At 63.6% G+C, this 24,508-nt stretch overlaps 3 protein-coding genes across 4 annotated transcripts; 2 read left to right on the top strand and 1 right to left on the bottom strand.

Annotated features, from left to right (window-relative positions):
• Positions 1 to 5,924, top strand: CORO6 (coronin 6). Of its 2 annotated transcripts, XM_054394455.1 has the most exons (12): positions 1 to 25; positions 1,992 to 2,191; positions 2,789 to 2,911; positions 3,356 to 3,485; positions 3,564 to 3,745; positions 3,876 to 3,995; positions 4,231 to 4,350; positions 4,781 to 4,885; positions 4,961 to 5,106; positions 5,188 to 5,245; positions 5,335 to 5,562; positions 5,676 to 5,924. In XM_054394455.1, exons 2-12 carry the CDS (start codon positions 1,994 to 1,996, stop codon positions 5,796 to 5,798), a joined length of 1,533 nt encoding a protein of 510 aa, XP_054250430.1. In that variant the 5' UTR covers positions 1 to 25; positions 1,992 to 1,993; the 3' UTR covers positions 5,799 to 5,924. The 2 variants fall into 2 exon arrangements, with proteins under 2 accessions (XP_054250430.1, XP_054250431.1); XM_054394456.1 differs by lacking the exon at positions 3,876 to 3,995.
• A 1,386-nt stretch (positions 5,925 to 7,310) lies between these two features.
• ANKRD13B (ankyrin repeat domain 13B) lies at positions 7,311 to 14,238 on the bottom strand. The gene is made up of 15 exons (XM_054394263.1): positions 14,128 to 14,238; positions 10,619 to 10,754; positions 10,261 to 10,385; positions 10,132 to 10,177; positions 9,763 to 9,906; positions 9,439 to 9,628; positions 9,251 to 9,317; positions 9,073 to 9,154; positions 8,932 to 8,996; positions 8,726 to 8,856; positions 8,440 to 8,597; positions 8,187 to 8,339; positions 7,925 to 8,085; positions 7,631 to 7,711; positions 7,311 to 7,541 (listed from the first exon to the last, which is right to left on the bottom strand). Exons 1-15 carry the CDS (start codon positions 14,236 to 14,238, stop codon positions 7,311 to 7,313), a joined length of 1,881 nt encoding a protein of 626 aa, XP_054250238.1.
• Positions 14,239 to 16,243: 2,005 nt separating this feature from the next.
• On the top strand, positions 16,244 to 24,508 carry GIT1 (GIT ArfGAP 1). The gene is made up of 22 exons (XM_054394557.1): positions 16,244 to 16,295; positions 19,384 to 19,517; positions 19,600 to 19,712; positions 19,805 to 19,910; positions 19,998 to 20,084; positions 20,210 to 20,340; positions 20,423 to 20,517; positions 20,598 to 20,640; positions 20,843 to 20,869; positions 21,168 to 21,216; positions 21,312 to 21,384; positions 22,034 to 22,131; positions 22,216 to 22,327; positions 22,408 to 22,535; positions 22,612 to 22,764; positions 22,841 to 23,068; positions 23,177 to 23,230; positions 23,503 to 23,589; positions 23,691 to 23,764; positions 23,842 to 24,024; positions 24,152 to 24,215; positions 24,296 to 24,508. The coding sequence occupies exons 1-22, from the start codon at positions 16,244 to 16,246 to the stop codon at positions 24,506 to 24,508; spliced, it is 2,304 nt and encodes a 767-aa protein (XP_054250532.1).

The following is a 24,508-nucleotide window of genomic DNA, read 5'->3' as shown; positions in this document are numbered from 1 at the left end:
AGCGCGCAGGAGCCGCGGAGCGCAGGTGGGAGCCGGGATGCGGGAGGGCCGGGGCCGGCGGCGGGCACCGGGAGAAGGGAAGGGAGGGAGAAGGGGCGGCGGGGTGTGGGGCTGCGGTCCCCCAGGCCCTCAGGTCCCTCGCCCGCCCGCCCGCTGCCCGGCAGGAGATGGCTATATTTGGAAAGTGACCTCTGGTCGTTCCCGAGCAGCCGCTGCGGATTCAATTGTGGCAACGTAATGGCACGGGCCGGGGAGAGGGGAGCGGGGCTGTCCTGCCTGGATCCTGCCTTCTCTGCCTTGCACCTTGCCCGCACCCTGCCTGAAACTTGCCCGCACCCAGCCTGACTCCGCCTGCACCCTCCTGCACTCGCCTGCTCCCCGCCTGCACCCCATCCGACCCCGCCTGCATCCCGCCTGTATCGTGCCTGTACCCTGCCTGCTCTCCGCTAGCACCCTGACTGCGCCTCGTCCTGCTGTTACGCCTGCAGCACAGTTCCAGCCTGCAGCCTGCTTGCACGCTCTCTGTAGACCCAGCTGCACCCTGCTAGCACCCCACCTGCAACCACACAGCCCTGCCTGCACCCTAACTCTGCTTGCACTCCACCTGCACCGTACACGCTGCTTGCACCCTGCTCAACTCTGCCTGCACCCCATCTGCATCTCTCCTGCACCCTGCCTGCACCCTGCCCAGCTGGTCGGGCCATCACCCCCTTTCCTGTATGCCTACACCCTCAGTTCTGCTCTCTTTGCAGTAGATGAGGTGCTGCAGATACCCCCACAGAGCTCACTCACTCCTCCCCAGGACATGGGACCCTGCACGGGGCCATGGGGGTGCTGAAGTGGTGTCAGTGTCCAACCCCCTCCATAGCAGGGCTTCGGGGCCCCCCCTCAGCATCTGGTCCAACCTGCTGAAGGGCCATGGGACCCCTGGGAACACCCAGGGACTGGGCAGTTGTGGCTTAGCTTGGTGCTGCACATTCCCTGGCCAAAAGCCACCAGCTGAGACACAGAGGAGTAGATTTGCTCCTACCTCTGCCCACACCAGCCCACAGGCTGGAGTCAGCAGTGCTTGGCCATCCAGGCAGTGGTTTGGTGACCAATCACAGCCCGTGGTAATGGCTGAAACCCCCAAAAGCCCAGGGGAGTCCCCAGTACTGTCTGTGGCTAAAGTGTGCTGCAGAGTCCCAGCTCAAGTGGGGTTGTAGTCCCAAGGGGCTCAGTGCTCCCCAGGCATGTCTCAGGGGCAGCACAAGCTCAGTGTAGGGATGGGTGAGTGCAGACAGCATGCCCAGCTGTGGCTGAGGGCTGGAGACCCTGCTGAGGCCATGCTGGATGTGGGAGGCTCCTCTGCATCTTGGCATGCCCATTGGGCTCTGTGGAGGTGCTGGGTCCAGCCCTCACCCATGGTCAGTACCAGGCAAGTGGATTTGGGGTTCAGTGAGTGGCACATGTGGAGCCCCAAGGCAGGAGCCCATGCAGTGGGCATGCTGGAGGCACAGCCTCCCTCCTGTGTGGGTGCTGGGATAAGTCAGGTGACTTGGGGTCACCTGTGTGGGATGGGACTCTAGGGGACAAGCTGTGACCTGGTGCACGGCAACTCTGCGTCTGCCCCAAACTCCCCTTGGCCCCCCTTCCCTACTGTAGCTGCTCACGTGCCAACCCCAGTGCCAGCTGTGAGCCATGGCAAAGCTGTGGGGCACAGCACAACTGCAGGGCAGGGCTCAGCTGTACTTCATGGTATGGCCTTGTCCCTGCCCAGCTGTCAAGTGACTCCAGCTGCAGGATGCCCATCCCCAGCACTGGCAGCACCCACATTCCCCCTGCTCCCTTCTGGCCACATCAGGCACCATCCGGCACCCTCATCCCCTGCCATCTCCATGTCCCCAGGCTTCCCCTTATGCCCAGAGGGTAGTGGGGAGGGGAGGCCTGAGGGGGCTGAAACCCCTCTGTGCTGTGCTGGGGTGGGGTCATGGCCTCCCCTGTGCTCCCAGCCATGAGCCGCCGCGTGGTGCGCCAGAGCAAGTTCCGGCATGTCTTCGGGCAGCCGGTGAAGGCTGATCAGATGTATGAGGACATCCGCGTCTCCAAGGTGACGTGTGACAGCTCCTTCTGTGCTGTCAACCCCAAGTTTGTGGCCATCATTGTGGAGTCTGGTGGTGGGGGAGCCTTCATCGTCCTGCCCCTCGCCAAGGTGAGTGGGGAGACTGCTGGGGTCTGACCCTCCCCTAGTATGTACTAGTGGGGGGATACATGCTGATAAACTCTGCTTTTGGGGTGCTGCTGTAGCCCCAGACCCCCCCCAGCTTTTGCCCCAGCATCGCCATCCTCTTGGTGGGGCTTGGGACAGGGACAGCCAAGGATGGTCATCATTATCTGTGAAGGGTGATATCCCAGGGATGATCAATGGGATGCAGGAAACCCCTAGGTGCTTTCTCCCCATCCCAAGTTCCCCAGGGGCATGTGATGTCCAGGGAGCATCCCAGTGGGGTGGGGTGCCCAGCCCCTACTTGCCATCAGAGGGGACACAAAAAAAACACCCTCTTTTGGAGTACATTAGTCCCCTTTGCATCCCTACAGGGCCTTCTGTTAAGTGACTCCCATTCCCAAAGTGTGCTTCAGTTTCCCCATTTCAGGCAGGTGCAAAGCTCTGGATGTCACCAGGGCCCCCTGCACGTCCACATTTGTGCCACAGCTCCACATGGTGGCCAGGCTGGGGCTTGGGAAGCACCTGGCAGGGTCGTCCCCCCCCCATCCGCTGGGGACTCATCCAAGCACCTTGACATTGCAGACAGGCCGGGTGGACAAGAACCACCCACTGGTGACAGGGCACACAGCACCCGTGCTGGACATCGACTGGTGTCCCCACAACGACAACGTCATTGCCAGTGCCTCGGAGGACACCACTGTCATGGTGAGGGGATAAACACTGGGCATAGGCTGGCAGTGGGCACTGGGGGAGTGTCAGAGAGCATCCCCCCCGCATTGCTGCCTGTGAAGTGTCAGTGGCCTATTTTTAGCCCCAGTGCCATGCGTTTGCGCTGGCGGTGGCTGCTCTCTCCATGATGCAGCAGTTTGTGCTAAATATACTCACCCCAGCGACTCAGCACCCAGGAATAGCTGGGGGGAGCTGGGGACTGCACCCCAGCCATGCCCCTCTCCTTGTGTGCTCCGGTACCCCAAGTGCTTGGGCTGCACCTCAGGGTGGAGGTGCTGCTGCTGTCCCCTTGTCACCCTCCTCACAGCCTGAGCTGGGATTAACGATGAGGTTAATTGGCTCCAAGGCCCTCAGCTGCTTAGTGCTCACCCACCGGGTGATCCCTGCTGCCCCATGCCCTGCTCTCCACCCGCTCCCCAGGTGTGGCAGATCCCTGACTATGTCCCTGTGCGCAACGTCACGGAGCCAGTGGTGACACTGGAGGGGCACTCCAAGCGTGTGAGCATCATCTCCTGGCACCCCACCGCCCGGAACGTCCTGCTCAGCGCAGGTAAGGTGGTCCTGGGTCACCCTCCCTGGAGCTGGGGGGGATCCGTGGGGTGACATCTACCCCATTGGTCCTCTGCAGGGTGTGACAACCTGGTGATCCTCTGGAATGTGGGCACGGGGGAGACATTGCTGGTGCTGGACAACATGCACACAGACCTCATCTACAACGTGGGCTGGAACCGCAATGGCAGCCTCCTGGTCACCACCTGCAAGGACAAGAAAGTTCGCATCATTGACCCCCGCAAGCAGCAGATAGTGGCGGTGAGTGCCCCCACTGTGCCCTGCCCCCAGCATCCCACTGCAGGGTCCTCCCCATGCCTACCTGATCCTACTAACCACCCGCACCTGCACGTCTCTGTGTTTGGTTTTAACCTGCTAACGGCCGGTGCAGGAGAAAGAGAAGCCACACGACGGCACCCGCCCCATCCGCGCCATCTTTGTGGCCGATGGCAAGATCTTCACTACAGGCTTCAGCAAGATGAGTGAGCGGCAACTGGCCCTCTGGGACCTGGTACGAGATGGCGGCTCCCACCCAGCCAGTGCCGTCCCGAGGACCCCGTAGAGCCCAGCCAAGCCGGGCATCTGCCGGGTGCCAGGGATGCTCTCCAGCAGCACATGCACCCCAGGACCCTGACGCGCTTCCCAGGAGCAGGATTCAGCAGTTGTTTTGGGGGACAGATCCGGACCCCCTCCATTTTTATCCCCCTTCCCATGCCCCGTGCTGACTCTCTTCCCCTCCCCCCCAGGAGAGGTTTGCCCCCCACGAAGGGCTGAGGCCCGTGCGGGCCATCTTCACAAGGGAAGGACACATCTTTACCACGGGCTTTACCAGAATGAGCCAGCGGGAGCTGGGCTTGTGGGACCCGGTAACGAGGCCGCATGGAGTGCTGCCCTGGGAACTTGGCCCCCTCCTCAATCCTCAGCCCCCCCACCCCAGGATGGGGTGCCTGCTGCATCCTGTCCTGTCCCCTCCCCCCCGGAAATAAGATGCCAAGTTCCCAAGTGTGCTGTGGTGTGCCAGGCATGGGGAGGGCTCTGGGAGGGGCAGAGTGCAGTGGAGATGGGGGGCAAGGCAGGCTGGGGTGCACCCAGTCATACAGGTAAGCAGGACTGAGGACGGGGTGCTGGGGGGAGAGGGGGGCATGCCAAGCTGCCTGTCTAGGGGTGTGTGTACCCTAGGAGTGGGGGATGAGCCCCGTCCCCACGGTGTGCTGTGGCTAATGTGTGTGACTAACTGGAGTGGGGGTTTTCGGGCCACTGTTCACACTCCCCCCACACACTGCTCCGACTCCACAGAAAAATTTCGAGGAGCCCATCGCCCTGCAGGAGATGGACACCAGCAATGGGGTCCTACTGCCCTTCTATGACGCCGATTCCAGCATTGTCTACCTCTGCGGGAAGGTAACTGCAGCTCCTCCTGGTTACCCCAGCCCTGGGGGTGCTGTGGCCGGCTGACGCCTGTCCCTACTCCCACAGGGTGACAGCAGTATCCGGTACTTCGAGATCACAGACGAGGCACCCTATGTGCACTACCTGAACACCTACAGCAGCAAGGAGCCGCAGCGGGGCATGGGCTTCATGCCCAAGCGTGGGCTGGATGTCAGCAAGTGCGAGATCGCCAGGTGAGAGCTGGGGCGGGACTGAGGGGAGCCAGAGGGGTCGGGAGAAGACAACCACACCCTGACCTCTCTTGTCCCACGCAGGTTCTTCAAGCTGCACGAGCGGAAGTGTGAGCCCATCGTCATGACGGTGCCACGCAAGGTGAGCCCGTGGGGGGCCCAGGGGAGATGGGCGAGTCCGGGGACACACACCCCGCCCCCAAATCACCGCCGTGTTCCTTGCTCCTGCAGTCAGACCTCTTCCAGGACGACCTGTACCCCGACACACCGGGCCCCGAGCCGGCCCTGGAGGCAGATGAGTGGCTGTCGGGGAAGGACGCAGATCCTATCCTCATCTCGCTGCGGGATGGTTACGTCCCCGTCAAGAACCGGGAGCTGAAGGTGGTCAAAAAGAACATCCTGGACAACAAACCTCCCGTAGGCCGCCGCAGCCACTCCGTCTGCGAGCCTGATTTCTCCGTGAGTGCTCTGGGGGTGGGGATGTCGCAGCGGTGCTGTTCCCTGGCCTGGGGTGGGGTTGAGAAGGCTGGAGGGGACTACACAGTAATGCCGTGTGCCGTCCCTCCCTGCAGCGGCCAGACTTGGAGGAGGTGCTGGAGGAGATCCGTGCCCTGAAGGAGACAGTCCAAGCGCAGGAGAAGCGCATCTCCGACCTGGAGAACAAACTCTGCCAGTTCACCAATGGCACGGACTAGCGCGGTGGCCATGGCCACGGCCATGGGCAGGGCAAGGACTGCCCCGACTCCCTCGGGGATTAAAGCCACGTCCCCGCAGAGGGCAGGAGCCCAGAGCCGTGTTCTTTCCCCAGGAGCCAAGGCTGCAGGGAGGGGGTCAGACCGCGACCCACCCTCCACTGGCATCGGTCGCATCCTGCTCCCGGGGTGGTCCAACACGTTGATGCCCTGCTGCAGCACCCAAGGGGTGCCACTTGAGTGCCCGCTGGCTGGGGGTGCTGAGCATCCCTCCTCGGGGACCTGCACGCTGGGCACCAGCACCCTCCCAGGATGGAGGGGCATCCTGGCCACCCCACCCAGCTCAGGATGCACTTGGGTACGGTGCTATATTCCCCCCTCCCTTGTGCCCTCCTCACCTTCCCTTGCCCTATCCCCCACTTTGGTGGGGGCTCCCAACCAGCTCTTTGCTTTTAGGTCCCCCTTTTTATTAAAGGGCACTGGTGCCCATGACCACGTGGCAGGTACAGGGGACATGAGATCACCCTGCTGGGGGACCCTGTCTGCACCCTGCTGCCCAAAGAGCCCTGGGACAGGCAGAGAGAGGCCGAGAGAGACAAACATTAAAGAGCATTTATTGATGTTGGCCACAGTCGGAGCTGCTCGGGCTCCCCCGGCCCTGGCCCAGATAACGCTTGTGGGGTGCATGGTGGGGGGGACACCGGCTACAAAAAGTCCCAGGGGAGTGAGCCGGACTCGCCCCTCCCCTGCAGCCCCCAGTCCCCAACCCCCATGTGCAGAGGAGGAGCAGCCCAAGGTTAGCACCATTTGACGTAAGGTTTCTCTCAGAGTCAGTGCCCGGGTAGAGGGGGTGCAGCGCTGCCAGGGGTGGGGGGCATCCAAGCAGGGCAGAAGGGGTGTGAGCTGGGGAGAAGTGGTTGTGACACCAGGCAGCCTTTCACAGGCAACCCTCAGCTGCCCCAGCAGACCACCCCCACCGAGATGGGGGGTGGCTGTGCAGCCCCATGCTGGCTGGGGGATGCAATAGGGCTGAGCCTCCCCCACCCTTCCATGTTGGCAGGCAGAGCAGCTCCTGCGTAAGTGCACTTCGTAGCGCCTGGGCAGGGAGGCTGAGGGGACTGGGCAGAGCCCCCCAGCCCTGGGGAGACCGCAGAGCCTTGCACAACTGACAGCCCCCCCACCCCAAGAGGCTGAGCAGCACTCCATAGGGTAGTTGTAGGGGGGCTAGGGCTGTCCCAGGGTGGGGTACAGTCTGTAGGGTTGCACCCCCACTAGCCACTGTCACCCCAGCTGCAGGACTGTCACCTCTATCCTGTCTTGTTATGGGGTGCCACCCCCTGCATCTCAGTACTGCCTCAGCTATGGGGACAATCTCCCCAAAGCTAAGGCCAAATCCTGCACACCCCCCTCCGCATTTGCCCTCCACAGTCCCTGGGCTGGCTCCCCCCACCCCACTCTCCCCCTGTGCCCCCAGACACAGCATTGGCTGTGTCTCCATCCCCGTTGGGAGGGGGCTCAGTGGGGACTTGGGGTCACTTCTCTGTCAGTGAGAGCTGCAGGATCCGCTGCAGCTCCTCCTCCTCCTGGCGTGTCCGGCGCTCCGCTTCCTCCTGCTCCCGTGCTGAGAGTGCCATGGCCAACCGCAGCTGCTCTGCATAGCTGGGGAACAGGGCGCTGGGGCCCCCACCGCCCCCCGTCGGGGCTGGGGTGACAGGAGGACGGGGGGCTGCTGTGTGCTGGGGAGTCCTGAGGGGTGGCAGGGTCTTCAGCGAGGGTTGCCGCAGGGCTGGCGCCCACTCCCGCTGCCCCCCAGGGGGGTGCTGGCCAGGCCTTACCAACCTGTCTCCTCGGCGGCCTTCATGTGACATGGGGTGGGTGCCTGGCTTGCTGTTAGTCAGTGCTTCCCAAATGGTGACCTGCAGGCAGAGGGGTGCTTGGAGGGTGGCATCCCTCCCCAGCATCCCAAAATCCAGGCCCCACCTTTCATGAGCTCCAACCCACCACTGCAGGACACAAGGATGGGTCAAGGTGGGGTGAGCATCCCAGGAGAAGCATTAGGACAGGGTAGGCAGCGGTGTTCCCCAGCTGGGAGGGGTGCAGAAGGAAGCAGAAGGGTTGTCAGTGCCCACCTGATCATACTCGCTGCCCGCTTCCAGCAGGCTCTGCTGGATGGCAAACTGCAGCAGGTCATCCTCATCCTCCCGCAGGGCATCCTGGTGGGTGCCCACCACACTGTACCCCCGTGGCACCTCGAACAGTGCTGGGTCCATCTCGCACGCCCGGCACGAGGCTGCGGGGAAACAGGTGCCGGCATGGCTGGGCACCCTACTGCATCCCACCCCACCATGTCCCACCCCACCCCACCAGCCACGTCCCCCCTGCCCTGCGTACTGAGGGAGCTGGAGCTGCTGACGCTGGAGGAATCACTGCTGGGCGAGGGTGCCTCACTGCTGGGACTGTGCCGCAGGGAGCTGACCGGCTCGTCACACCCGTTGAGGTTCCCAAAGGTGATGCGGGCATTGAGGATGTGGAAGATGGGGATTTCTGCAGGAAAGCGGGGGGGGAAAGCAGAGAGGGAAGCTGGGTGCATCACCTGAACCAGGACCAAAGACACCACCACCACCACCACCACCCTTCCCCGTACCAATCTTGACAGGGAAGCCGGGCGGGAGGCGCAGGGTGATGAAGTCTCGCAGCTTGGCGAAGAGCGCGTTGCTGATCGCCATGAGGTCAATGATGGGGGCAACCTGCTCGCAGAGGGACAGCGGGTGGTCCTCACACAGCCACAGCTTTGCCTTGAACCTGGTGGGGACAGGCACTGGACTGGGGATCCCTGCCTGTCCTCCCTCCCCTCCCCCCCACCAGAGGTTCTGCCACAGCTGGGGGACCGAGACAGGGAGGGGTCCCCAAGCTGCTCCTTCCCCCCTCACTTCTGCGTCTTGGTGGTGAGCTCCATGGGCCGCCCCATGTCCCGGTTGCCCAGCTCGAAGTTGGGGTTGAAGTACTCCTCAGGGGTGATGGCGGTGGGGTTGGCATGGCTCAGCGTCTGCGTGATCAGTGTCTGTGGGACAGCCCCGCAGCGTGAGGGGAAGATGTCTGACTGCAGGGACACCCCCCAGACCTCTGGGACACTCACCCCATTGTTGGGCCCCACATGCTGCTCAGCGATGCCCAGAAAGGATTGCAGGGGTGTCTTACTGCCTGTGGAGAGGAGAGGGTGAGGGCCAGGACCAGGGCCAGCACAGCACCCTGCCTGCCCAGCCCGTGCCAGCTGCACCTTTGCTCTTGCCCTTGTGCTGGTCTGAGAGGTGCTCTGTCCGCGTCCGTGTGATCAGCTCCACGTTGGACGCGCCATAGACCTGACCAAGGAGGGTGAATGACAGAGGTGGATGTCCACCACCCACAACAGGCCACACCACCCCCTTGCCCCAGCGCACAACCTCCCTGCCCCTCACCTTGGCCTCATACCCGTTCACCATTTCTGTCTTCTCACTCCTCCAGCCCAGGATCCCAGACTTGTTCCTGGAGTGACACAGAGCACTGTGAGCAACGGATGAGCTTGTTCTGACAGCCCAGGGTGCAAGCACATTGTGCGGGGCACTACTCAGCCCTGGTGAGGGGCTTACCGCTGCCCTCAGCCCACCTCTCAAAGGCGATGTTCTTGGTATCAAGTTGGGTAGTGACGACGGGGGCCGTCAGCCGCCCCATCACCTGCTCCTCGGTGGGCTGCACAGCAGCCAGCAGCACCTCCTGGTCATGGCCAGCCAGGGCCAGTGTCTCCGAGTAGACCACCCGCCGGTCATGGTCTATCTCCATCACCACTGCGCTGGTGTCTGCAGGGAGGGGGTGGTCAGGATACATGAGGACAGCCACAGTCCCCACCATGTCACCCAGCCCTGCTGCAGTGCCAAGGGGCTCTGCTTGTGTTCCCCAGTGAGGGCAGTGGGGGACCCTGGTGCTGGCTCACCTTGACCCCGAAAGACAAAGCTGCGGTTGCCCCGCTGCCAGGTCATGTGGTCAAAGCCCAGCAGCGTGGTGTCCACCCGCAAGTTCTGGCCACTCTTCCACACCTTGTAGGTGTCACTGGGGCAGATCTTGGACACCAGTGGCACTGGGGAGAGACAGCAATAGCCCATATGGGGATGGGGGGCCATCTTGCACCAGTGCTGCCAGCGCTGAGCTGGATGGGGAATTCATCTGGGAAACCCAATGCCTTTGTGACAGGGGTCTGCAAGCTTGGGATGTAAAGGGGCAAGGAGGTAGGTGTGCCCTGTCCTGGGAATGGATGCCAGGGGGTCTCTGTTAGGGAACTCCTGCTCCTCCCCTGTGAGCTTACCCCAGCTGGTGAATTCCCACTTCATCTCCACATAGAAGTCCTGGGCCTGTGGAGAGCACAGTGAGGTGAGCAGGAGCCTGGGCCTGGCAGTCCATCCTCCTGCCCTGTGAGCACTGCCCCAGGGGGTACCTTGCGCAGCTTCTCCAGCAGAATGGGGATCCCAGCCAGGCGTTTGATGGCTCTCTGGTAGTCGCGGTAGCGCAGAACCAGCTGCACCAGCTCCAGGTCACGGGTGCTCACAGCCTCCTGCAGGACTGCAGGGCAGAGGGACAGTGCCCAGGAGTGTGGCACCACATGGTATGGCACAGCATGGCACGGCACAGCAAAGCTGGTCACTGCACAGGAGCCGTGTGCATGTACCACCGCGTGAGCTGGCCCTTGGGGAGTCGCAGCACCAGGTTGAGCATGCCTATGCACATGTTGTGCCTGTGCCCATGACAGGCCAGCTCGAGGGAAGGCTGAGGCAGTGAGTTTCCCCCGTGCTCACCTGTCCAGCCACTGCGGTTCTCCTTGCCCACATCGGCTCCATGCTTCAGCAGCACCCTGGCACACTCAAGGTGGCCCAGTGTGGTGGCCAGATGCAGGGGGGTGCGTCCTCGGGGGTCGAGCTGCTCGATGTCAGCCTGACAGGAGCAAGTGGGGCTCAGGAATCATTCCCTAGATGACCCCTCCAGATGTGACACTCCCAGCCAGGGAAAGCACCCAACACGTGATGGTGTCTCGGAGAACATCCCCATCCCTGAGCTCCTCCCAGACATGCACCCCAAAAAACTCTCCCTGCTTCCCACAGCCAGATCCAAGGGGAGGGTGGGAGAGTGTGGTGGTGCCCTCCAGCACCCAGCACACTTTGGCATGGTCAGGCTGGGCTGCACTCACCACATGGCACAGCATGGCAGAGGGGCACAGATGCCCCTGCTGTGGTGCACAGGGAGCTCTGCATGGCTTGATGCAGCTGCAAGCCTGGGAGAAGCCCTACTTCTGGGATTTGGAGGGGAGGGGGCTGATGCCCAGTTGCCAGGCAGCAGTTGCCAGCAGGGCCCCTCCACTGGGGCCTGGAACTCGAGGGGCGCTGTGGGCTGCGGCGGGTGCACGTGTTCCCCTGCCTGAGCCAGAGGTGTGGGTGGCTGCCTGAGCAGAGCGGCTGCTCAGAGGATCCCCAGGCCCAAGGGAGCTGCACGTTGGGGCTGAGATTGTTTGTGCCAAGCCAGGAGCCTGGCACCCAGCCAGCCCTGAGGAATCCCTCTCCTGCTGGCAGCGGCAGTGAGCACCCTGAGCACCCCACTTCCTGCACAGGATGCAGCATCGTATCCATGCCCAGGACAGGGGACACAGCTTGGGGAGCTGTGAGGCAGCCCCAGTTTCTGCCTTCCCAGCACCCACTCAGGGCAGAAGCCTGGAGAGGGGCAATTGAATGCTGCCAAGGCAGGAGGCAGTGGGGACAAACTGCAAATCAAGGCACAGGTTTTGGACAAACCTGGGATACAGGACCCAAAGGTGCCACCTAGGTTTGGGCACCCCCAGAGGTGTTTGGGACTAGGCAGAGGTGGAGTGTGGGCTCTCTGGTGCCTGCAGCAAATCCTTGCCTCGCTCCTGGGCATGTCCTGCAGTCCCTCTGCCCAAGGGTGTCCCCATACCTACCCAAGGTGTGGACATTCCCTTCACCCTCATGCCCAGGGCCTCACCAGGCAGGGGGATTCTCCAGGCTGCCCACACCATTGTAGTGAAACAGCCCTCCCAGTTTCCCGGGAGCCCATGCTCAGCTCCAATGCTCTCCAGGTGACTGCTGCTTCTTAATTGTGCTAATGAAATTACTCTAATTAAAGCAATCGGCCCCCAGCTGGAGGATGACTGCTGCAGGCTCAGCAGGGCTCCCCAGCTACAGCCCTGCCCCAGCACCAGCCAGGACAAGGGTCCCCACTCTGGGGACACAGCGCCAGAGCCAACCCCAGGGGACAGAACATGACCCAGATTCATCAGAAAGAGCTAAGTCCTGGGATATGGTACGGGGACAGCCCCAGCTCAGGGACCACAGCACAGACCTCTCGGTACTGCCTGTCCCAGTGGGGATGGGGACAAGGATAGAGATGACTTTGGAGTGGCAGCAGTGCAGTACAGGACCACAGCTTAGCCTCTCCTCCTGTGCCAGCTGGGTACATGGCACAGTGCATCCCTTCTGCTGGGGTTGTCCCCTGGGTGGTTGATCCCAGCACCTGCTCCTGGATGGCACCAGAGAACACAGGCCAGCACAGGGAGATGGTGCCAGGTGCTGCTATCCCTGTGCAGCCCCAGGTCTCTGCCATGAGTGATGGGGCAGGCTGCAGTGTGGGGTATCCTGGCACAATGGGCTCCCTGTCACTGCCTGTCACTTTCCTGCCCTGTCTCTGCAATGGGGACCTAATGACTCTAGCTCCCCAGGTGGAGGCAAGTATGGATGGAAGCTCATGGTGACAATTTAGGGGTGACCTATACAGGACCCTGATGGGGACACGAAGAGGAACAATGCTGCCAGCTGCCCCAATGCCTCTCAACCCCAAACATTGCACGGGTGGGGAGAGCCACGTGGTGCAACTGCCCCCACACAGGTCCCCGGGGTAGAGGGGGGGCAGAGCCCCAACATGGGGGTACACCCAGCCCCCAGCATCACAGACAGCACCAGCCATGACCCACTTACATGGGGTACGCTCTGGCAGGGGAGAGGGGCTGCACTGTGTCCCCAGATGCCCCGAACAAAGGTGGGGGCTCAGCCTGGACTGGCCCCCTGGTCCTTTACCCAAAGCCCCACCTGCCCTGGGGTCTGTTGTGCAGCACCCGTGGGTCATCCTGAGCACCCCCAAGGTGCACACATGGACAGCTTTGCTCTCATCCTCAAAATGGTAGCTGGGGCCATGGCTGAGCCCCTTCACTGGTAGGGCTGGGGGAGGTGAGTTAGAAAACCCCTCCGCAGGCAAACAGGGATGGACCCCCCCCCCACCAGCCCCTCCACCTAGCTGCACTCGATGAGCCGCAGCTGCTTTGATCTCTGCCGCGCTGGGCTCCCGGGGAAAATGACCCCAAATTACCACGGAAATAAAACCACTGGAGATGAGGTTGTGGGGGGCTGGGGAGTGGGGAGTCGGGGAGATGCTGGTGCAACCCCCCCACACCTCGACTCGGCCCCACAATGGAGGCGGGTGTGGCGGGAGCCATCGCCTGCATCCCGATGGGAGCATCGCAGCACGGCCGCTCCCCGTTTTGTGCATCAGTGGGGTCCATCCGGTGTGGCCTCTAGCACCTTGGGGTGCCGGGAGCTGGGCCGAGGGAGCAGGGATGCTCAGCACAGCCTCACCGCCGGCCTTCCTCCCGTGCCTGCGGTTTCCTGCGTCTTCGGGGTTGGGTTTTAATTACCTGGTTTGCAACGCCACGGGGAAAAGGGAGGCTGGGAACCCGTCTGAGGACGTGCCATCTCCGGCCGGCTTGTAGGGGGTTCCCAGGCTGGGGGACATAGTGTGTTTCCCCACCCTGAGAAGATCCTTCCTGGGGCTGTACCCCGCCAAAACCAGGACCCCGTGTCCCCTCCCCCGAGAGGGGCTTAGCCTGAGGGTGGGGAGCAGGGGGCTGTACCCTCAGCTGGGCTAGCAACAACCCCAGAAACAGGGTGCGGGTTGGGGTGCTGTGGGCCCGTAGAGGCCCAGCAGGTAGCCGGGGACACGCGGGGACATGCTGGGGGCTGCCTGCACTAGGGGCTGCAAGGAATCGGCGGGTGGTACCTAGCCCTCTCTGGCAGCCCAGGGGGCAGCTGGCACAGTCCTGGGGTGCAGGCGGACAGAGACATACCGACCCCTGCAGGGACCCCAACCCCACCCTCATCATCCTCATCTCCATCTCTATCTCCATCCTCATCCCAGCCCCGAGCAGGAGCCCGGCTGCAGCCCGGCAGCATTGCATCAGCCCGAGCCGAACCGGGCCGTGCCATGCCCCGTGGTGGGGGAGTTACCCCGCACCTCCCCACCACCCCACCTGCTTGGCGCTGAGCTCCCGGTCCAGGTCACGGGCTCGGTTGTGCCAGACGAGGTAGTGCAGCGGGTACCTGCCCTCCGGCCCCTTCCTGCCTGAGCAAGACGCGAGCATCCTCCGTGCATGCTGGAGCGGAGCGGCGCGGCGGGCGCGGCGCGGGGCGGAGCGGGGCCGGCTGCGGGGTGGGTGTGCGGGGCGGGGCGGCCACGGCACCTCTCGAACGGTGCTTCCCCCGCGCACCCCTACCCCGCACCGCCCGGCCTCATGGGACTTGTAGTCGCTCTTGCCCGGCATCGCCCTCTTCCTTCTCCTCCCCCTCGCAACCGGCATCCCTCAGCCCATCCCCACGGGCGTGGCGGCAAATGGACACCCTTCTGCCATTCAGACCCCTGCCGTCCACATATGCCCCCCTCGGGCTGATTTCCCCCCTGCCACCTGACTCCCGGTGGACCCATGGGCTAGTACGCCTGGGCACATGGTGGGGCAGGGGCGAAGGCAGGGGCTGTTTGGGGGCCCTGTGGGCTGTCTCAAGCTCCCCATCCTAACCGGGGCAGCGGCAGGCACAAGCCCCTAGCCCCGTTTCCTTTTCCGCCTGCGTTTCTCCGGGGCGGGCGTTGCATTTTCCGGCTACAGCCCGAGAACAATGCGAGGCTGGGCCTCCACCGGCCGCCTCGGCCTCCTGCCGGCGCCACGCTCCCGGCCCCCACCCCTCTGCCCCCCACCCTGCCAGGGGCTGGACCTCCTCGTTAGTATTTTCCATTCCGCCACGAGGAAGGTGGTGGTGATCGCATCTCCCTGCCCTGGTCCCCACACAGCATCCCCCATCTGCTCGACAGCCCTGCTGCCCCATGACGTCATGAGGCATCTCCTCGGCAACCAGCGGTGAGGTCACTCGTAGTGCGGGCACTACCGTCTGGCCCGTGGTGGTGGGGGACAGGATCCGGCCCTGTTCTGGAGGCTGCTGCCTAGGGTAGCCACACCGCAGGAGTCTGACCACCACAGCTACCTGCAGGGCCCCCTCCATGGTCATACTGCGATGTCCCCGCCCTGCTCCAAGTGCTTACAGGATCCCAGAGCCGGGAACAGACCCTAAATGGTCCCCCATCTCCCTAAAACCGCCTTCTGAACACTCTGAGTATGCTGTGGTCCACCCCACATGTCCCCAGTGTAGTGTCCTGCAGGGGCAGCCTGGGAACTCCAGTGTCCTGGTCCCCTCCAGCATGACCCTGGGTGTCTACATTGTACCCTGTGGAGTGCCTGAGATGGGTCCAGGGTAAGAGAGTGGGATGGAGACAGGACAGTACTAGCATGCACAGTATGAGAGCTCGCACTTGGAACAGGACAGGGGGTGCCAAGGACAGTGGCTGGATCTAGTAAGAGTGCCCAGAGCTGGTGCCAGCGTGCCCAAAGCAGGACTGGGACAAGTGGAGAGATGTCCAGGGCTGGGACCAGGATCAGAAACACAAAGCATTGAACAGACCCTGAGGGAGGAATGAATCCGACCAGGGTTGGGACCGGCATCAGGACAGAGCCCTGGGCAGAGAATAGGGCCAGGAGGGCACCGAGGACTGGGGTGAAGCTCAGGGGATGCCCACGCAGGCTGGGCTGCACTGGACCAGGCAGGACGTGTTCAGATCTGGAACCAGAACCGGGGCTGGAGAGTTGCCCCAGAGCTGGGCTAAGATACCCAGGATCGGGACTGTAACTGGTACCGGTACCGGCTGCTGGAGCAGGCTGTGCCGGGGGTGGGCGCTGGTGTGGGTGCGGATGCAGGTGCTGGTGCTAGAGCGGGGGGGTTGCGGGTGCTGTGCCGGCGCGGTGCGGGTGCGGGTGCGGGGCGGTGCCGGTGCCGGTGGCGGGGCGGGGGCGGCACGGCCCCTCCTCCGCCGGGGCCGGGCCTGCGCCGCTTCCTGCGGAGCCGCCGGGCGCTGGGAGCAGCCGGCAGCCCCCGGCGAGCCGCGGCCCCGGGCCCCCGCTTCCCCTCCCTCCGCCGCCCCGGCCCCGCCCCGCCGCCCGGCCCCCCACCCCCGCCCCGCTCCCCCGGCGGGCCCGGGGGTGCTGCCGCCGCCGCCCCACGCTGGCGCAGAGGCCCGGGCCCGGGCCCGCCTCGCCGCTGAGGATGTCCCGGAAGGCGCCGCGGGCGGAGGTGTGCGCCGACTGCAGCGCCCCAGGTAAGGGCCGCTCCCCCCTTACACGGATCTCTGGGCCGGCCCCGGTACGCCCCAGCCGCGCTCTGCTCTTCCGCTCGCTTCCCTCCGCGCCCCGCCCCCGGCGGGGCCCTTCGCAACTCGTGCTGCCCCCCCAGAATCCCCCCACCCCGAGCCGGGCCGGGAGCCTGCCTTGCACTCCCCGATACGGCATCAGGAGCCCCCTGTGAACCCCTTCTTTGTGCCGTCAATGTGCCCCACGGTGTACCCCCCCGTGCATCTCCGGCACCCCCGTGAGCCCCCTCCGCACCCTATGGTGTTTCCCGGTGCATCCCCGGCGCCCGCGTGAGCCCCCTCCGCACCCAGGCGTACCCCCCTGCTGTGCTCCTCGGCAGCTCTTGCATTTCCTTCCGCACCCCGCAGTGAGGCCCCTTTGCACCCCTTTGGGTGTCCTCAGGACCTCCTGGTCCATCCCCTCCGCACCCTGCAGTGCACACCCTGGGCCCCCAGCTGAGTCCCCTGCTCTGCCCCTCAGGAACCCTCTGATGTTCCCCAGTGCACCACCCTGGTGAGGCCCCTAGCCACCTTTGGTGCACCCCTTTCTCCCCCCAGTACACCCCTAACAGGACCCAGTAATGCTCCTGTGCCCTCGGTGCCACCTCAGTGCACCCCTTGTGTACCCCCCACTGCAGCCAGCCCCCCCATGCACCACCCACAGCCTCTGCACCCATTGGCACGGGGGTGGAGATGTGCTGGTCTGTGCCAACAGCACCAAGGACGCTGCAAATGGCAGGATTTGGTGGGGAGACTCCCTCCTGCACCGCCAGGCATCCAGCAGCCAGCACCCATGTTGGCCAGATCTGGACCTGGTGGTGCCAGCAGGCTGAGCCAGGCCAGTGGAAGCTGCTCTGCAAGCCAGAGCCTGAGCCTGGGCAAGATGATTCACATACCCAGCAGTGCCCGTGCCTGCAGCCCCTGGTGCTGGGCATGAGCCCATTGGTGTCACGGTGGGGCTGGACCCCCAAACCATGCCCATGGCCGACACGGGTGGGCCCACAGCGATGAATGAACAGGGACGAGAATCGAGGTTCCCTCTGAGCCAGCCCCGGAAAGCTGCCTGCGGGCCAAGGCTGTGCCGGAATTATTCCGGCCACGTGCCAGTGGCCAGATCCTGCCAGGAGAGCCAGCGGCATGCGTGGGCACAGGGCTGCCCTGCATCCAGGCACCTCCCCTGTGCTGGTGGGCAAGTGAGGAGCAGGTGGGGGGTATGGAGGTGCCTGGGGCGGTACTAAGGCCTCCTGCTGGGGTGGGGGGAAATGGAAACCAGTTTCTTCCATTCTCTTATCGCCCAGCAGCCATGTGAGGAAATGAGTTATAAAGTCCAGAGGCCACTTCCTAGCGCTTGGGAGCACCCGCTGCAGGATGAGCTGCCTGGCTCTGCGGGGCGGGGTGCCCGTGGGGTGCCCTGGTCCTTCTGGCCAGACTGCCTTGGCCTGATCCTGCTCCGCTGGCCCTGTTGCCTACCCCTTGCTCATGCTGAGGGTCCTGGTGTCAGCCTGCATGCTGGGGCAGGGGCAGAGTGCTGGGTGGGCTCTGGGGTTCAGGGTCCCTGTGCCAGCACTCCCTGAGCTGCTGCAATGCCCACCCATATCCTGGCTGTAGGAAGGGATGCTGCCCCGGGTGTACCCCAGATCCACCCGGTTGCAGGGCCTCAGGCAGCCTCGCTGGCCGGCTCCCCCTACACAGAGCATTCTGTTCCAGCCAGCACCCCGTGGGCAGCGGGCGAGAAGGCACAGATGCCGCTGCACCGGCTGCCAAGGCGCTGCCATCTGTGTGCATGGGGCTGCCAGGCTGGGGGGGGCATTGCTCCTGCTCCAGCTACCCCATCTAGACCCTGGGGCATTGCAGCACTGCAGGGCTGAATTCCCCCCAAAGTGGTGTCCCCAGGGCTTTGGGGGCCCTTGGGAAGGGGTCTGAGACCCTGCAGTGGGGAGAGAAGAGGGGGAGACCTGGCCACCTGCTTGCCCTCATCCCCAAGACTGTATAGTCTTGGGGCCACCATCCCCCTCTTGGGACCATTGTGACTGGCCAGTGTCAGCACCCCTGTGGGTCCTGTCCTCCCTGCTGGGAGCCCCTGGGGCTCCTTCCTCACATGGGGTGATGCAGTGTTTGTGTAGGCTCTAAACAAGGGGTGGTGGGGTTGGGCAGAGACTGGTACTGCTCCCCCACAGCATCTGACACAAGGGCCACCCAGATTTGGCATTGTCACCTGGTGCCTGGCCATGTGGCAGTGGAGGGGGCTGTGATCCAGTGAGGGAGTGCCCTCAAATTCTGCCCTTGATGCTGTCAGGGTCAGCTGCAGCCCCACAGCCACCGTTTAGGGCTCGACCCCACCCTGGGTCAGCCCCAGTACCCATTTTTGGGGTGCGGGTGTGGGGAGCTGTTGCTCAGCTGGGAGCAGGGCCCCCGCGGGTGCCGGGGCTGGTGCCAGCATGGGGCCAGCGTGGCTGCTCAAACAGCCCTTTGTTCCCAGAAGGGACACAAAGGGCTGCAGTCCGGCAGGCTGGGGCTGATGGGGGGGGTATGGCAGTGTTGGGGGGGCTGTGCCACCTGCCCCAAGAGCCAGGATGCACTGCAGGGCTGGCCAGGGGTGGGGTGCCAAGGCTGTAAAGCCAATGACACCATACGTGGGAACCCACAGGCTGTGGGTGCCCACCTTGGGCACACTGTCCCCATTAAGAATCCCCCAAAATGACTACAGAGGAGCTCAGTGTGTGCATGGCACTCACCAGGTGCTACAGTGAATCAGGGTACCCCTGCCCTGGGTGTGCTGGCACAGAACTGGTGCCATCCGTGCCACCAGCCGCCCTCCTGATAGGCAAGGCAAATCCTACCCCTTCCAATTTTGGCTGGTGCGTGGTTGCCACGGGAAACCCGTGGGTTTCCCCTGGTGATGGGCTGAGCCCCTCACTGTCACCTGGGAAACGGTCGCAGTGGCAACGCATCACTCCTCCCCACCCCCAGCAGCAACGGGGTGAATGGGAAAGGGAGAGGACCTAGATGGTGGGGACACCTTGGGACACCCCTGTGCCACCCCTGTGCCACCCTGCAGATCCTGGCTGGGCCTCCATCAACCGCGGGGTGCTCATCTGCGATGAGTGCTGCAGCGTGCACCGTAGCCTGGGCCGCCACATCTCCATCGTCAAGCACCTGCGCCACAGCCCCTGGCCCTCCACCCTGCTCCAGGTGGGTTCTGGCCTGGTGGGAAAATGGGGGACATACACGCAAGGAGCCCCTGTGCCCACTGGCCCCTGCCTCTCTCCTGCAGATGGTGCACACTTTAGCGAGCAATGGGGCCAACTCCATCTGGGAGCACTCACTGCTGGATCCAGCCCAGGTGCAGAGCGGGCGCCGAAAGGCAAACCCCCAGGACAAAGTGCAGTAAGTGCCCTGTGTGCCTGGGGGAGGGGATCTGTGCTGGCCAGGTGCTCCCCCCTCACCCTGCCACTCAACCTGCCACTCCCCTCCGCCAGCCCCACCAAGTCAGAGTTCATCCGCGCCAAGTACCAGATGCTGGCCTTCGTCCACAAGCTGCCCTGCCGGGATGATGATGGTGTTACTGCCAAGGACCTCAGCAAGGTGGGGCATGGGGTGGGGACGCAGGAACTCCCCCACCTTAGCAGCAGGGACAGATTTCCCGCAACCCTTACCTGTTCTCTTCTGCAGCAATTGCACTCGAGCGTGCGGACAGGCAACCTGGAGACCTGCCTGCGCCTGCTCTCACTGGGCGCCCAGGCCAACTTCTTCCACCCGGTAAGCATCAGTAGGCTCAAGGTCCAGGGTCTTTGAGGATGGTGTTGAGCTTTGGGCGGCAGCAAGGGGTCCTGGAACCCCATCCTGTGGACAGGTTGTGGAGCTGTGGCTGCCTGTGCCTGCAGGAGAAGGGCACCACACCGCTGCACGTGGCTGCCAAGGCTGGGCAGATCTTGCAGGCAGAGCTGCTTGTGGTTTATGGTGCTGATCCTGGAGCACCTGATGTGAACGGCCGGACCCCCATCGACTATGCCAGGTGAGGATGGGGAAAGCAGGGGGATCACCCAGCCTGCAACTCTGCCTTAGGGTGGACATCACCCCTGCGTGTCCTCTCACAGGCAGGCAGCCCAGCACGAGCTGGCAGAGCGGCTGGTGGAGTGCCAGTATGAGCTGACAGACCGGCTGGCCTTTTACCTCTGTGGCAGGAAGCCAGGTGAGTGTGGGGGCCCTGGGGGGAAACCTCTGCCCTGGAGAGGCCACAGGGACCCACTCACCACCCTTCTCTTTGCACAGATCACAAGAATGGACACTACATCATTCCGCAGATGGCTGACAGGTGAGCATCCAGCACCTGCAGTGCTGCCACCCTGTACCATGTCCCCCTCAGCGTCCCTGCTGGGTCAAGGTGGGGACCCTGTCTCCTCCCTGTGACCAGTGCTGGAGCATCCCTGGGGAGGGCAGGGAAGGGTCCGTGTGCCCGCGCATTTAACATCCGCCTTTATCCTGTTCTTCCCTCCGCTGCCTTCTCCGGAGCGCAGGGTGCGCCCAAAGTGCATGGCACAGAGGTATTGTCCGCTTGGCTCTCAGCTCTGGGGGCCCCCCAGTGCCACTGGCGCGGACCCCCCTCTGCAGCCCTGACCACTCAGCCCAGCCTGGCGCCTGGTGGGCACCTGGGGAGGGGGTTCCCACTTGTCGCGTGCCACCTCATCCCCCTTTGCCTGCTTGCCAGCCCTGCTCAGCAAAGCCCTCCATGCCCAGGGTGGGTGGTCCCTGTCCTGGTCGGGTGCAGCTGGGGACTGTTTCAGTTGGACAGGCCAGCAATAATCTCCACTTTGTGTCTTTCCCTTTCCCACTCCCCCCCAGCCTGGACCTCTCTGAGCTGGCCAAGGCAGCCAAGAAGAAGCTGCAAGCAGTAAGTGGTGGCCAGGGCAGAGTTTGGGGCGGGGGGAGGGGGGGTCCTGTCCACTCCCCCTATCCCTCCTGACGCTGTCCCCTGTCCCACTGTAGCTCAGCAACCGCCTCTTTGAGGAGCTGGCCATGGATGTCTATGATGAGGTGGACCGGCGGGAGAATGATGCGGGTAAGCTGGGGGCGCAGAGTCCAGCCCCTGGGGCCGGGGCTGGGGCAGGCGGCGTGGCGTGGGGAGGAGCAGGCGGCGGGGCCATGGCTCAGCCTGGCGCTCCCCCAAATCTGGATCTGTGCGCCGGGACTGCAGGCCCCTCCTTCCTCATTCCTCTGGCCTGGGAGCTTTTCTGGGAGCTTTCCTCGTCGTGAGGGGCCACTGCTGGGTGCCGGGTCTCAGGGTGCTGCTGGAGGTGCGTGCTGGGACCCCTTGGGGTGGAGGCTTAGCCTAGTGGGGTGCCCTTGACCTGGGGGACGGTTGGGAAGGGGGACACCCTATTTCCATGACACCAAGATAGCACTGACAGGCAGACCAAACCCTCTCTCTGCTGACTGAGGTGGATGTAGAGCTGATGCATTAGAGGGGGAAGACTGGGGGCTCCTTGCTGAGGGGTGCAGAGGGGGAACCCAGCTCTGCAGGGTGGGTGGGGGAGGCCATTCCCATCAGCCCAGCCAGGCTCCACTCCCAGCTGCAGCAGGCTGGCCCTGTGCCTGCGCCTGCGTCCTGCTGGCTTCACTGCCCGCCCTAGGCCCTGCAGCCTGCTCACTCCAGGGGGGTCTGGCCCCTGCAGCCCCCCAGGGATCTGACACTGGGTGTCTGCCCACAGTCTGGCTAACAACACAGAACCACAGCACACTGGTGACAGAGCGCAGCGCTGTCCCCTTTCTCCCTGTCAACCCTGAGTACTCAGCCACACGCAACCAGGTGAGCCCCCACATGGCTCTGTGACACCCCCCGCCCCTTGATCACAGACCACTGCTCACCCCCTTTTGCCCCCTGCCCTCCCAGGGCCGGCAGAAGTTGGCCAGGTTCAATGCCAGGGAATTTGCCACTTTGCTCATCGACATCCTCGGGGAAGCCAAGCGCCGTCAGCAAGGGAAAAGTCTGCTGAGCCCCACAGGTGAGGGATGGGGGACAGCCAAGGGAGATCTAAGCATCCCCCCCCCACCCCTTTCTCAGCATCCCCTTGCCTTCCCCCAGACGCCCTGGACTACTCACTGCGGAGCCAGAGTGATCTGGACGACCAGCACGACTACGACAGCGTTGCCTCTGACGAGGACACAGACCAGGAGCTGCTGCGCAACGCCTCTCGCAACAACCGTGCCAGGGTGAGCCCTGGACCCCCGGCCCGGACCCTCTCCCCAGTTGCAGGATCATCCTGGTGCTGAGCCCATCTCCCCACAGAGCATGGACTCCTCCGACCTCTCGGATGGCCCCATCACGCTGCAGGAGTACCTGGAGGTGAAGAAGGCTCTGGCTGCCTCTGAGGCCAAGGTGCAGCAGCTGATGAAGGTGAACAACAGCCTGAGCGATGAGCTGCGCCGGCTGCAGCGCGAGGTGAGTGCAGGGCCAGCAGGACCTCCCTCAGCACACCCCTCTCTTTGCTGATGCCTCCTCCTCTCCATGGCTGTAGATCCACAAGCTGCAGGCAGAGAACATGCAGATACGGCAGCAGACAGGTCCCACACACCCAGCCCCGGCCGCCAGTGAGCGTCCGGAGCATGGTCACCCCCCGGGCACGACACCCCCCCACCGCAGGGACCGTCAGGCCTTCTCCATGTACGAGCCGGGCTCGGCACTGAAGCCCTTTGGGCAGCCGGTGGAGGAGCTGGTGACGCGGCTGCAGCCCTTCAGTGCCAGCGTGAGTGTGCGGGGCTAGCAGCAGGAGATTTTGGGGTGCAGTGGCTCCCCAGCCCCACAGGGTGCTGGGTGTATTCCTATGGGGATGTAACCTTTCATGTGTCACCAGGAGATGGAGGACGAGGCTCTGTACCCCATGCACATCTCAGCCAGCATGTACCGGGTAAGGGGGCCGTGGTGGGGGCGGCTCCTGCATGGGACATGGTGGCTGTCACCCTCCTGGGACATGACCTCATGCTGTCCTGGGGTGTCATGTCTCCCTGATGCCCTTCCCCCCCTAGGTCAGGCAGAGAACCTCCCTGGGGGATGCAGGACGTTCCTGCATGCAGCACGGTGTTGTCCCCTGTGCTCATCCTCCATTGCACGTCAGTGGAATCAGCTCCAGACCCTTCTGTGCCCTGTTCAGCACTGGTTTCCCTTCTCTTCCCTCTCCAGATCCGGAAAGGTCCATCTATCTCCTCTGTGCCCTTTCCCCCATCCTCCCCACTGCTCTCCTGCCCGCCTGACAGTGCCCGGCATATGGTGATGTACTGGGGAAGGGGGTGGCAGCTCCCAGGATGGGAAGACCCTGGCCCTGTACAGGGGCAGGGCTGGGCAGGGCCTGACACTGCTGTTCTCTCCAGAGCAAGCTGGACCGGCATGGTAGCGGCACTGACAGTGACTATGATAACACACAGGCGGGTGATGTCCTGATCAGGTGAGTGCTGGGGCTGAGGGACTGCGCTGGGGACACAGGGATGGCACTGACCCCGGGGTGTTGGTTGGTGCCTGCAGCATGGAGGGGAAACGGTTTGTGGAGCTGAACAAAGATGAGGACTTCCCACATGAACTGGACCCGCTGGACGGGGAGTTGGACCCTGGGCTGCCCAGCACAGAAGATGTCATCCTCAAAACTGAGCAGGTCACCAAGAACATCCAGGAGCTCCTACGGGCAGCACAGGAGTCCAAGCATGACAGGTAGGGACACAGCTGTGGGATCCCTCCAGAATCCGTAGGCTCAGGGGCTGCATTCAGACAGGGCCACCCCCAGGGCTGGGAACTGTTGTACCCTGCCTCAGTGCTCACCCCCTCTGCTCACCCACAGCTTTGTGCCCTGCTCGGAGAAGATTCACTCAGCTGTGACGGAGATGGCATCACTCTTCCCTAAGGTAAGAGAGGTGGGTTCCCACTAGGCCCTGTCAGCTCTCCCTCTTGTGGGTCCTGACACCGCTCCTCTGCCCCGCTGCAGAAACCAGCGCTGGAAACAGTGCGGAGCTCCCTGCGGCTGCTCAATGCCAGCGCCTACCGGCTGCAGAGTGAGTGCCGCAAGACTGTGCCGCCAGAGCCAGGCACTACCGTAGACTACCAGCTCCTGACCCAGCAGGTCATCCAGTGTGCCTATGACATTGCCAAGGCCGCCAAGCAGCTGGTCACCATCACCACCCGCGAGAAGAAGCCGTGA

The sequence above is a fragment of the Indicator indicator genome, chromosome 30, assembly GCF_027791375.1.
Source record: "Indicator indicator isolate 239-I01 chromosome 30, UM_Iind_1.1, whole genome shotgun sequence".
In the NCBI taxonomy this organism is placed as follows: domain Eukaryota; kingdom Metazoa; phylum Chordata; class Aves; order Piciformes; family Indicatoridae; genus Indicator; species Indicator indicator.
The sequence above is the reverse complement of the archived record's forward strand: the minus strand, read 5'-3'. Positions and strand labels throughout refer to the sequence as shown.

Excerpts from the sequence above, each read along its gene's own strand:
- CORO6 (XM_054394455.1), top strand. The coding sequence starts at position 1,994 with ATGAGCCGCCGCGTGGTGCGCCAGAGCAAGTTCCGGCATGTCTTCGGG. Across the intron at positions 2,192-2,788 it reads TCGTCCTGCCCCTCGCCAAG|ACAGGCCGGGTGGACAAGAA; the intron begins GTGAGTGGGGAG and ends TTGACATTGCAG. Across the intron at positions 3,746-3,875 it reads GCAAGCAGCAGATAGTGGCG|GAGAAAGAGAAGCCACACGA; the intron begins GTGAGTGCCCCC and ends CGGCCGGTGCAG.
- ANKRD13B (XM_054394263.1), bottom strand. The coding sequence starts at position 14,238 with ATGCTCGCGTCTTGCTCAGGCAGGAAGGGGCCGGAGGGCAGGTACCCG. Across the intron at positions 10,386-10,618 it reads GAACCGCAGTGGCTGGACAG|TCCTGCAGGAGGCTGTGAGC; the intron begins GTGAGCACGGGG and ends TCTGCCCTGCAG. Across the intron at positions 8,340-8,439 it reads CGGCTTCCCTGTCAAGATTG|AAATCCCCATCTTCCACATC; the intron begins GTACGGGGAAGG and ends GCTTTCCTGCAG.
- GIT1 (XM_054394557.1), top strand. The coding sequence starts at position 16,244 with ATGTCCCGGAAGGCGCCGCGGGCGGAGGTGTGCGCCGACTGCAGCGCC. Across the intron at positions 20,870-21,167 it reads CCAAAGTGCATGGCACAGAG|CCTGGACCTCTCTGAGCTGG; the intron begins GTATTGTCCGCT and ends ACTCCCCCCCAG. Across the intron at positions 24,025-24,151 it reads CAGGAGTCCAAGCATGACAG|CTTTGTGCCCTGCTCGGAGA; the intron begins GTAGGGACACAG and ends GCTCACCCACAG.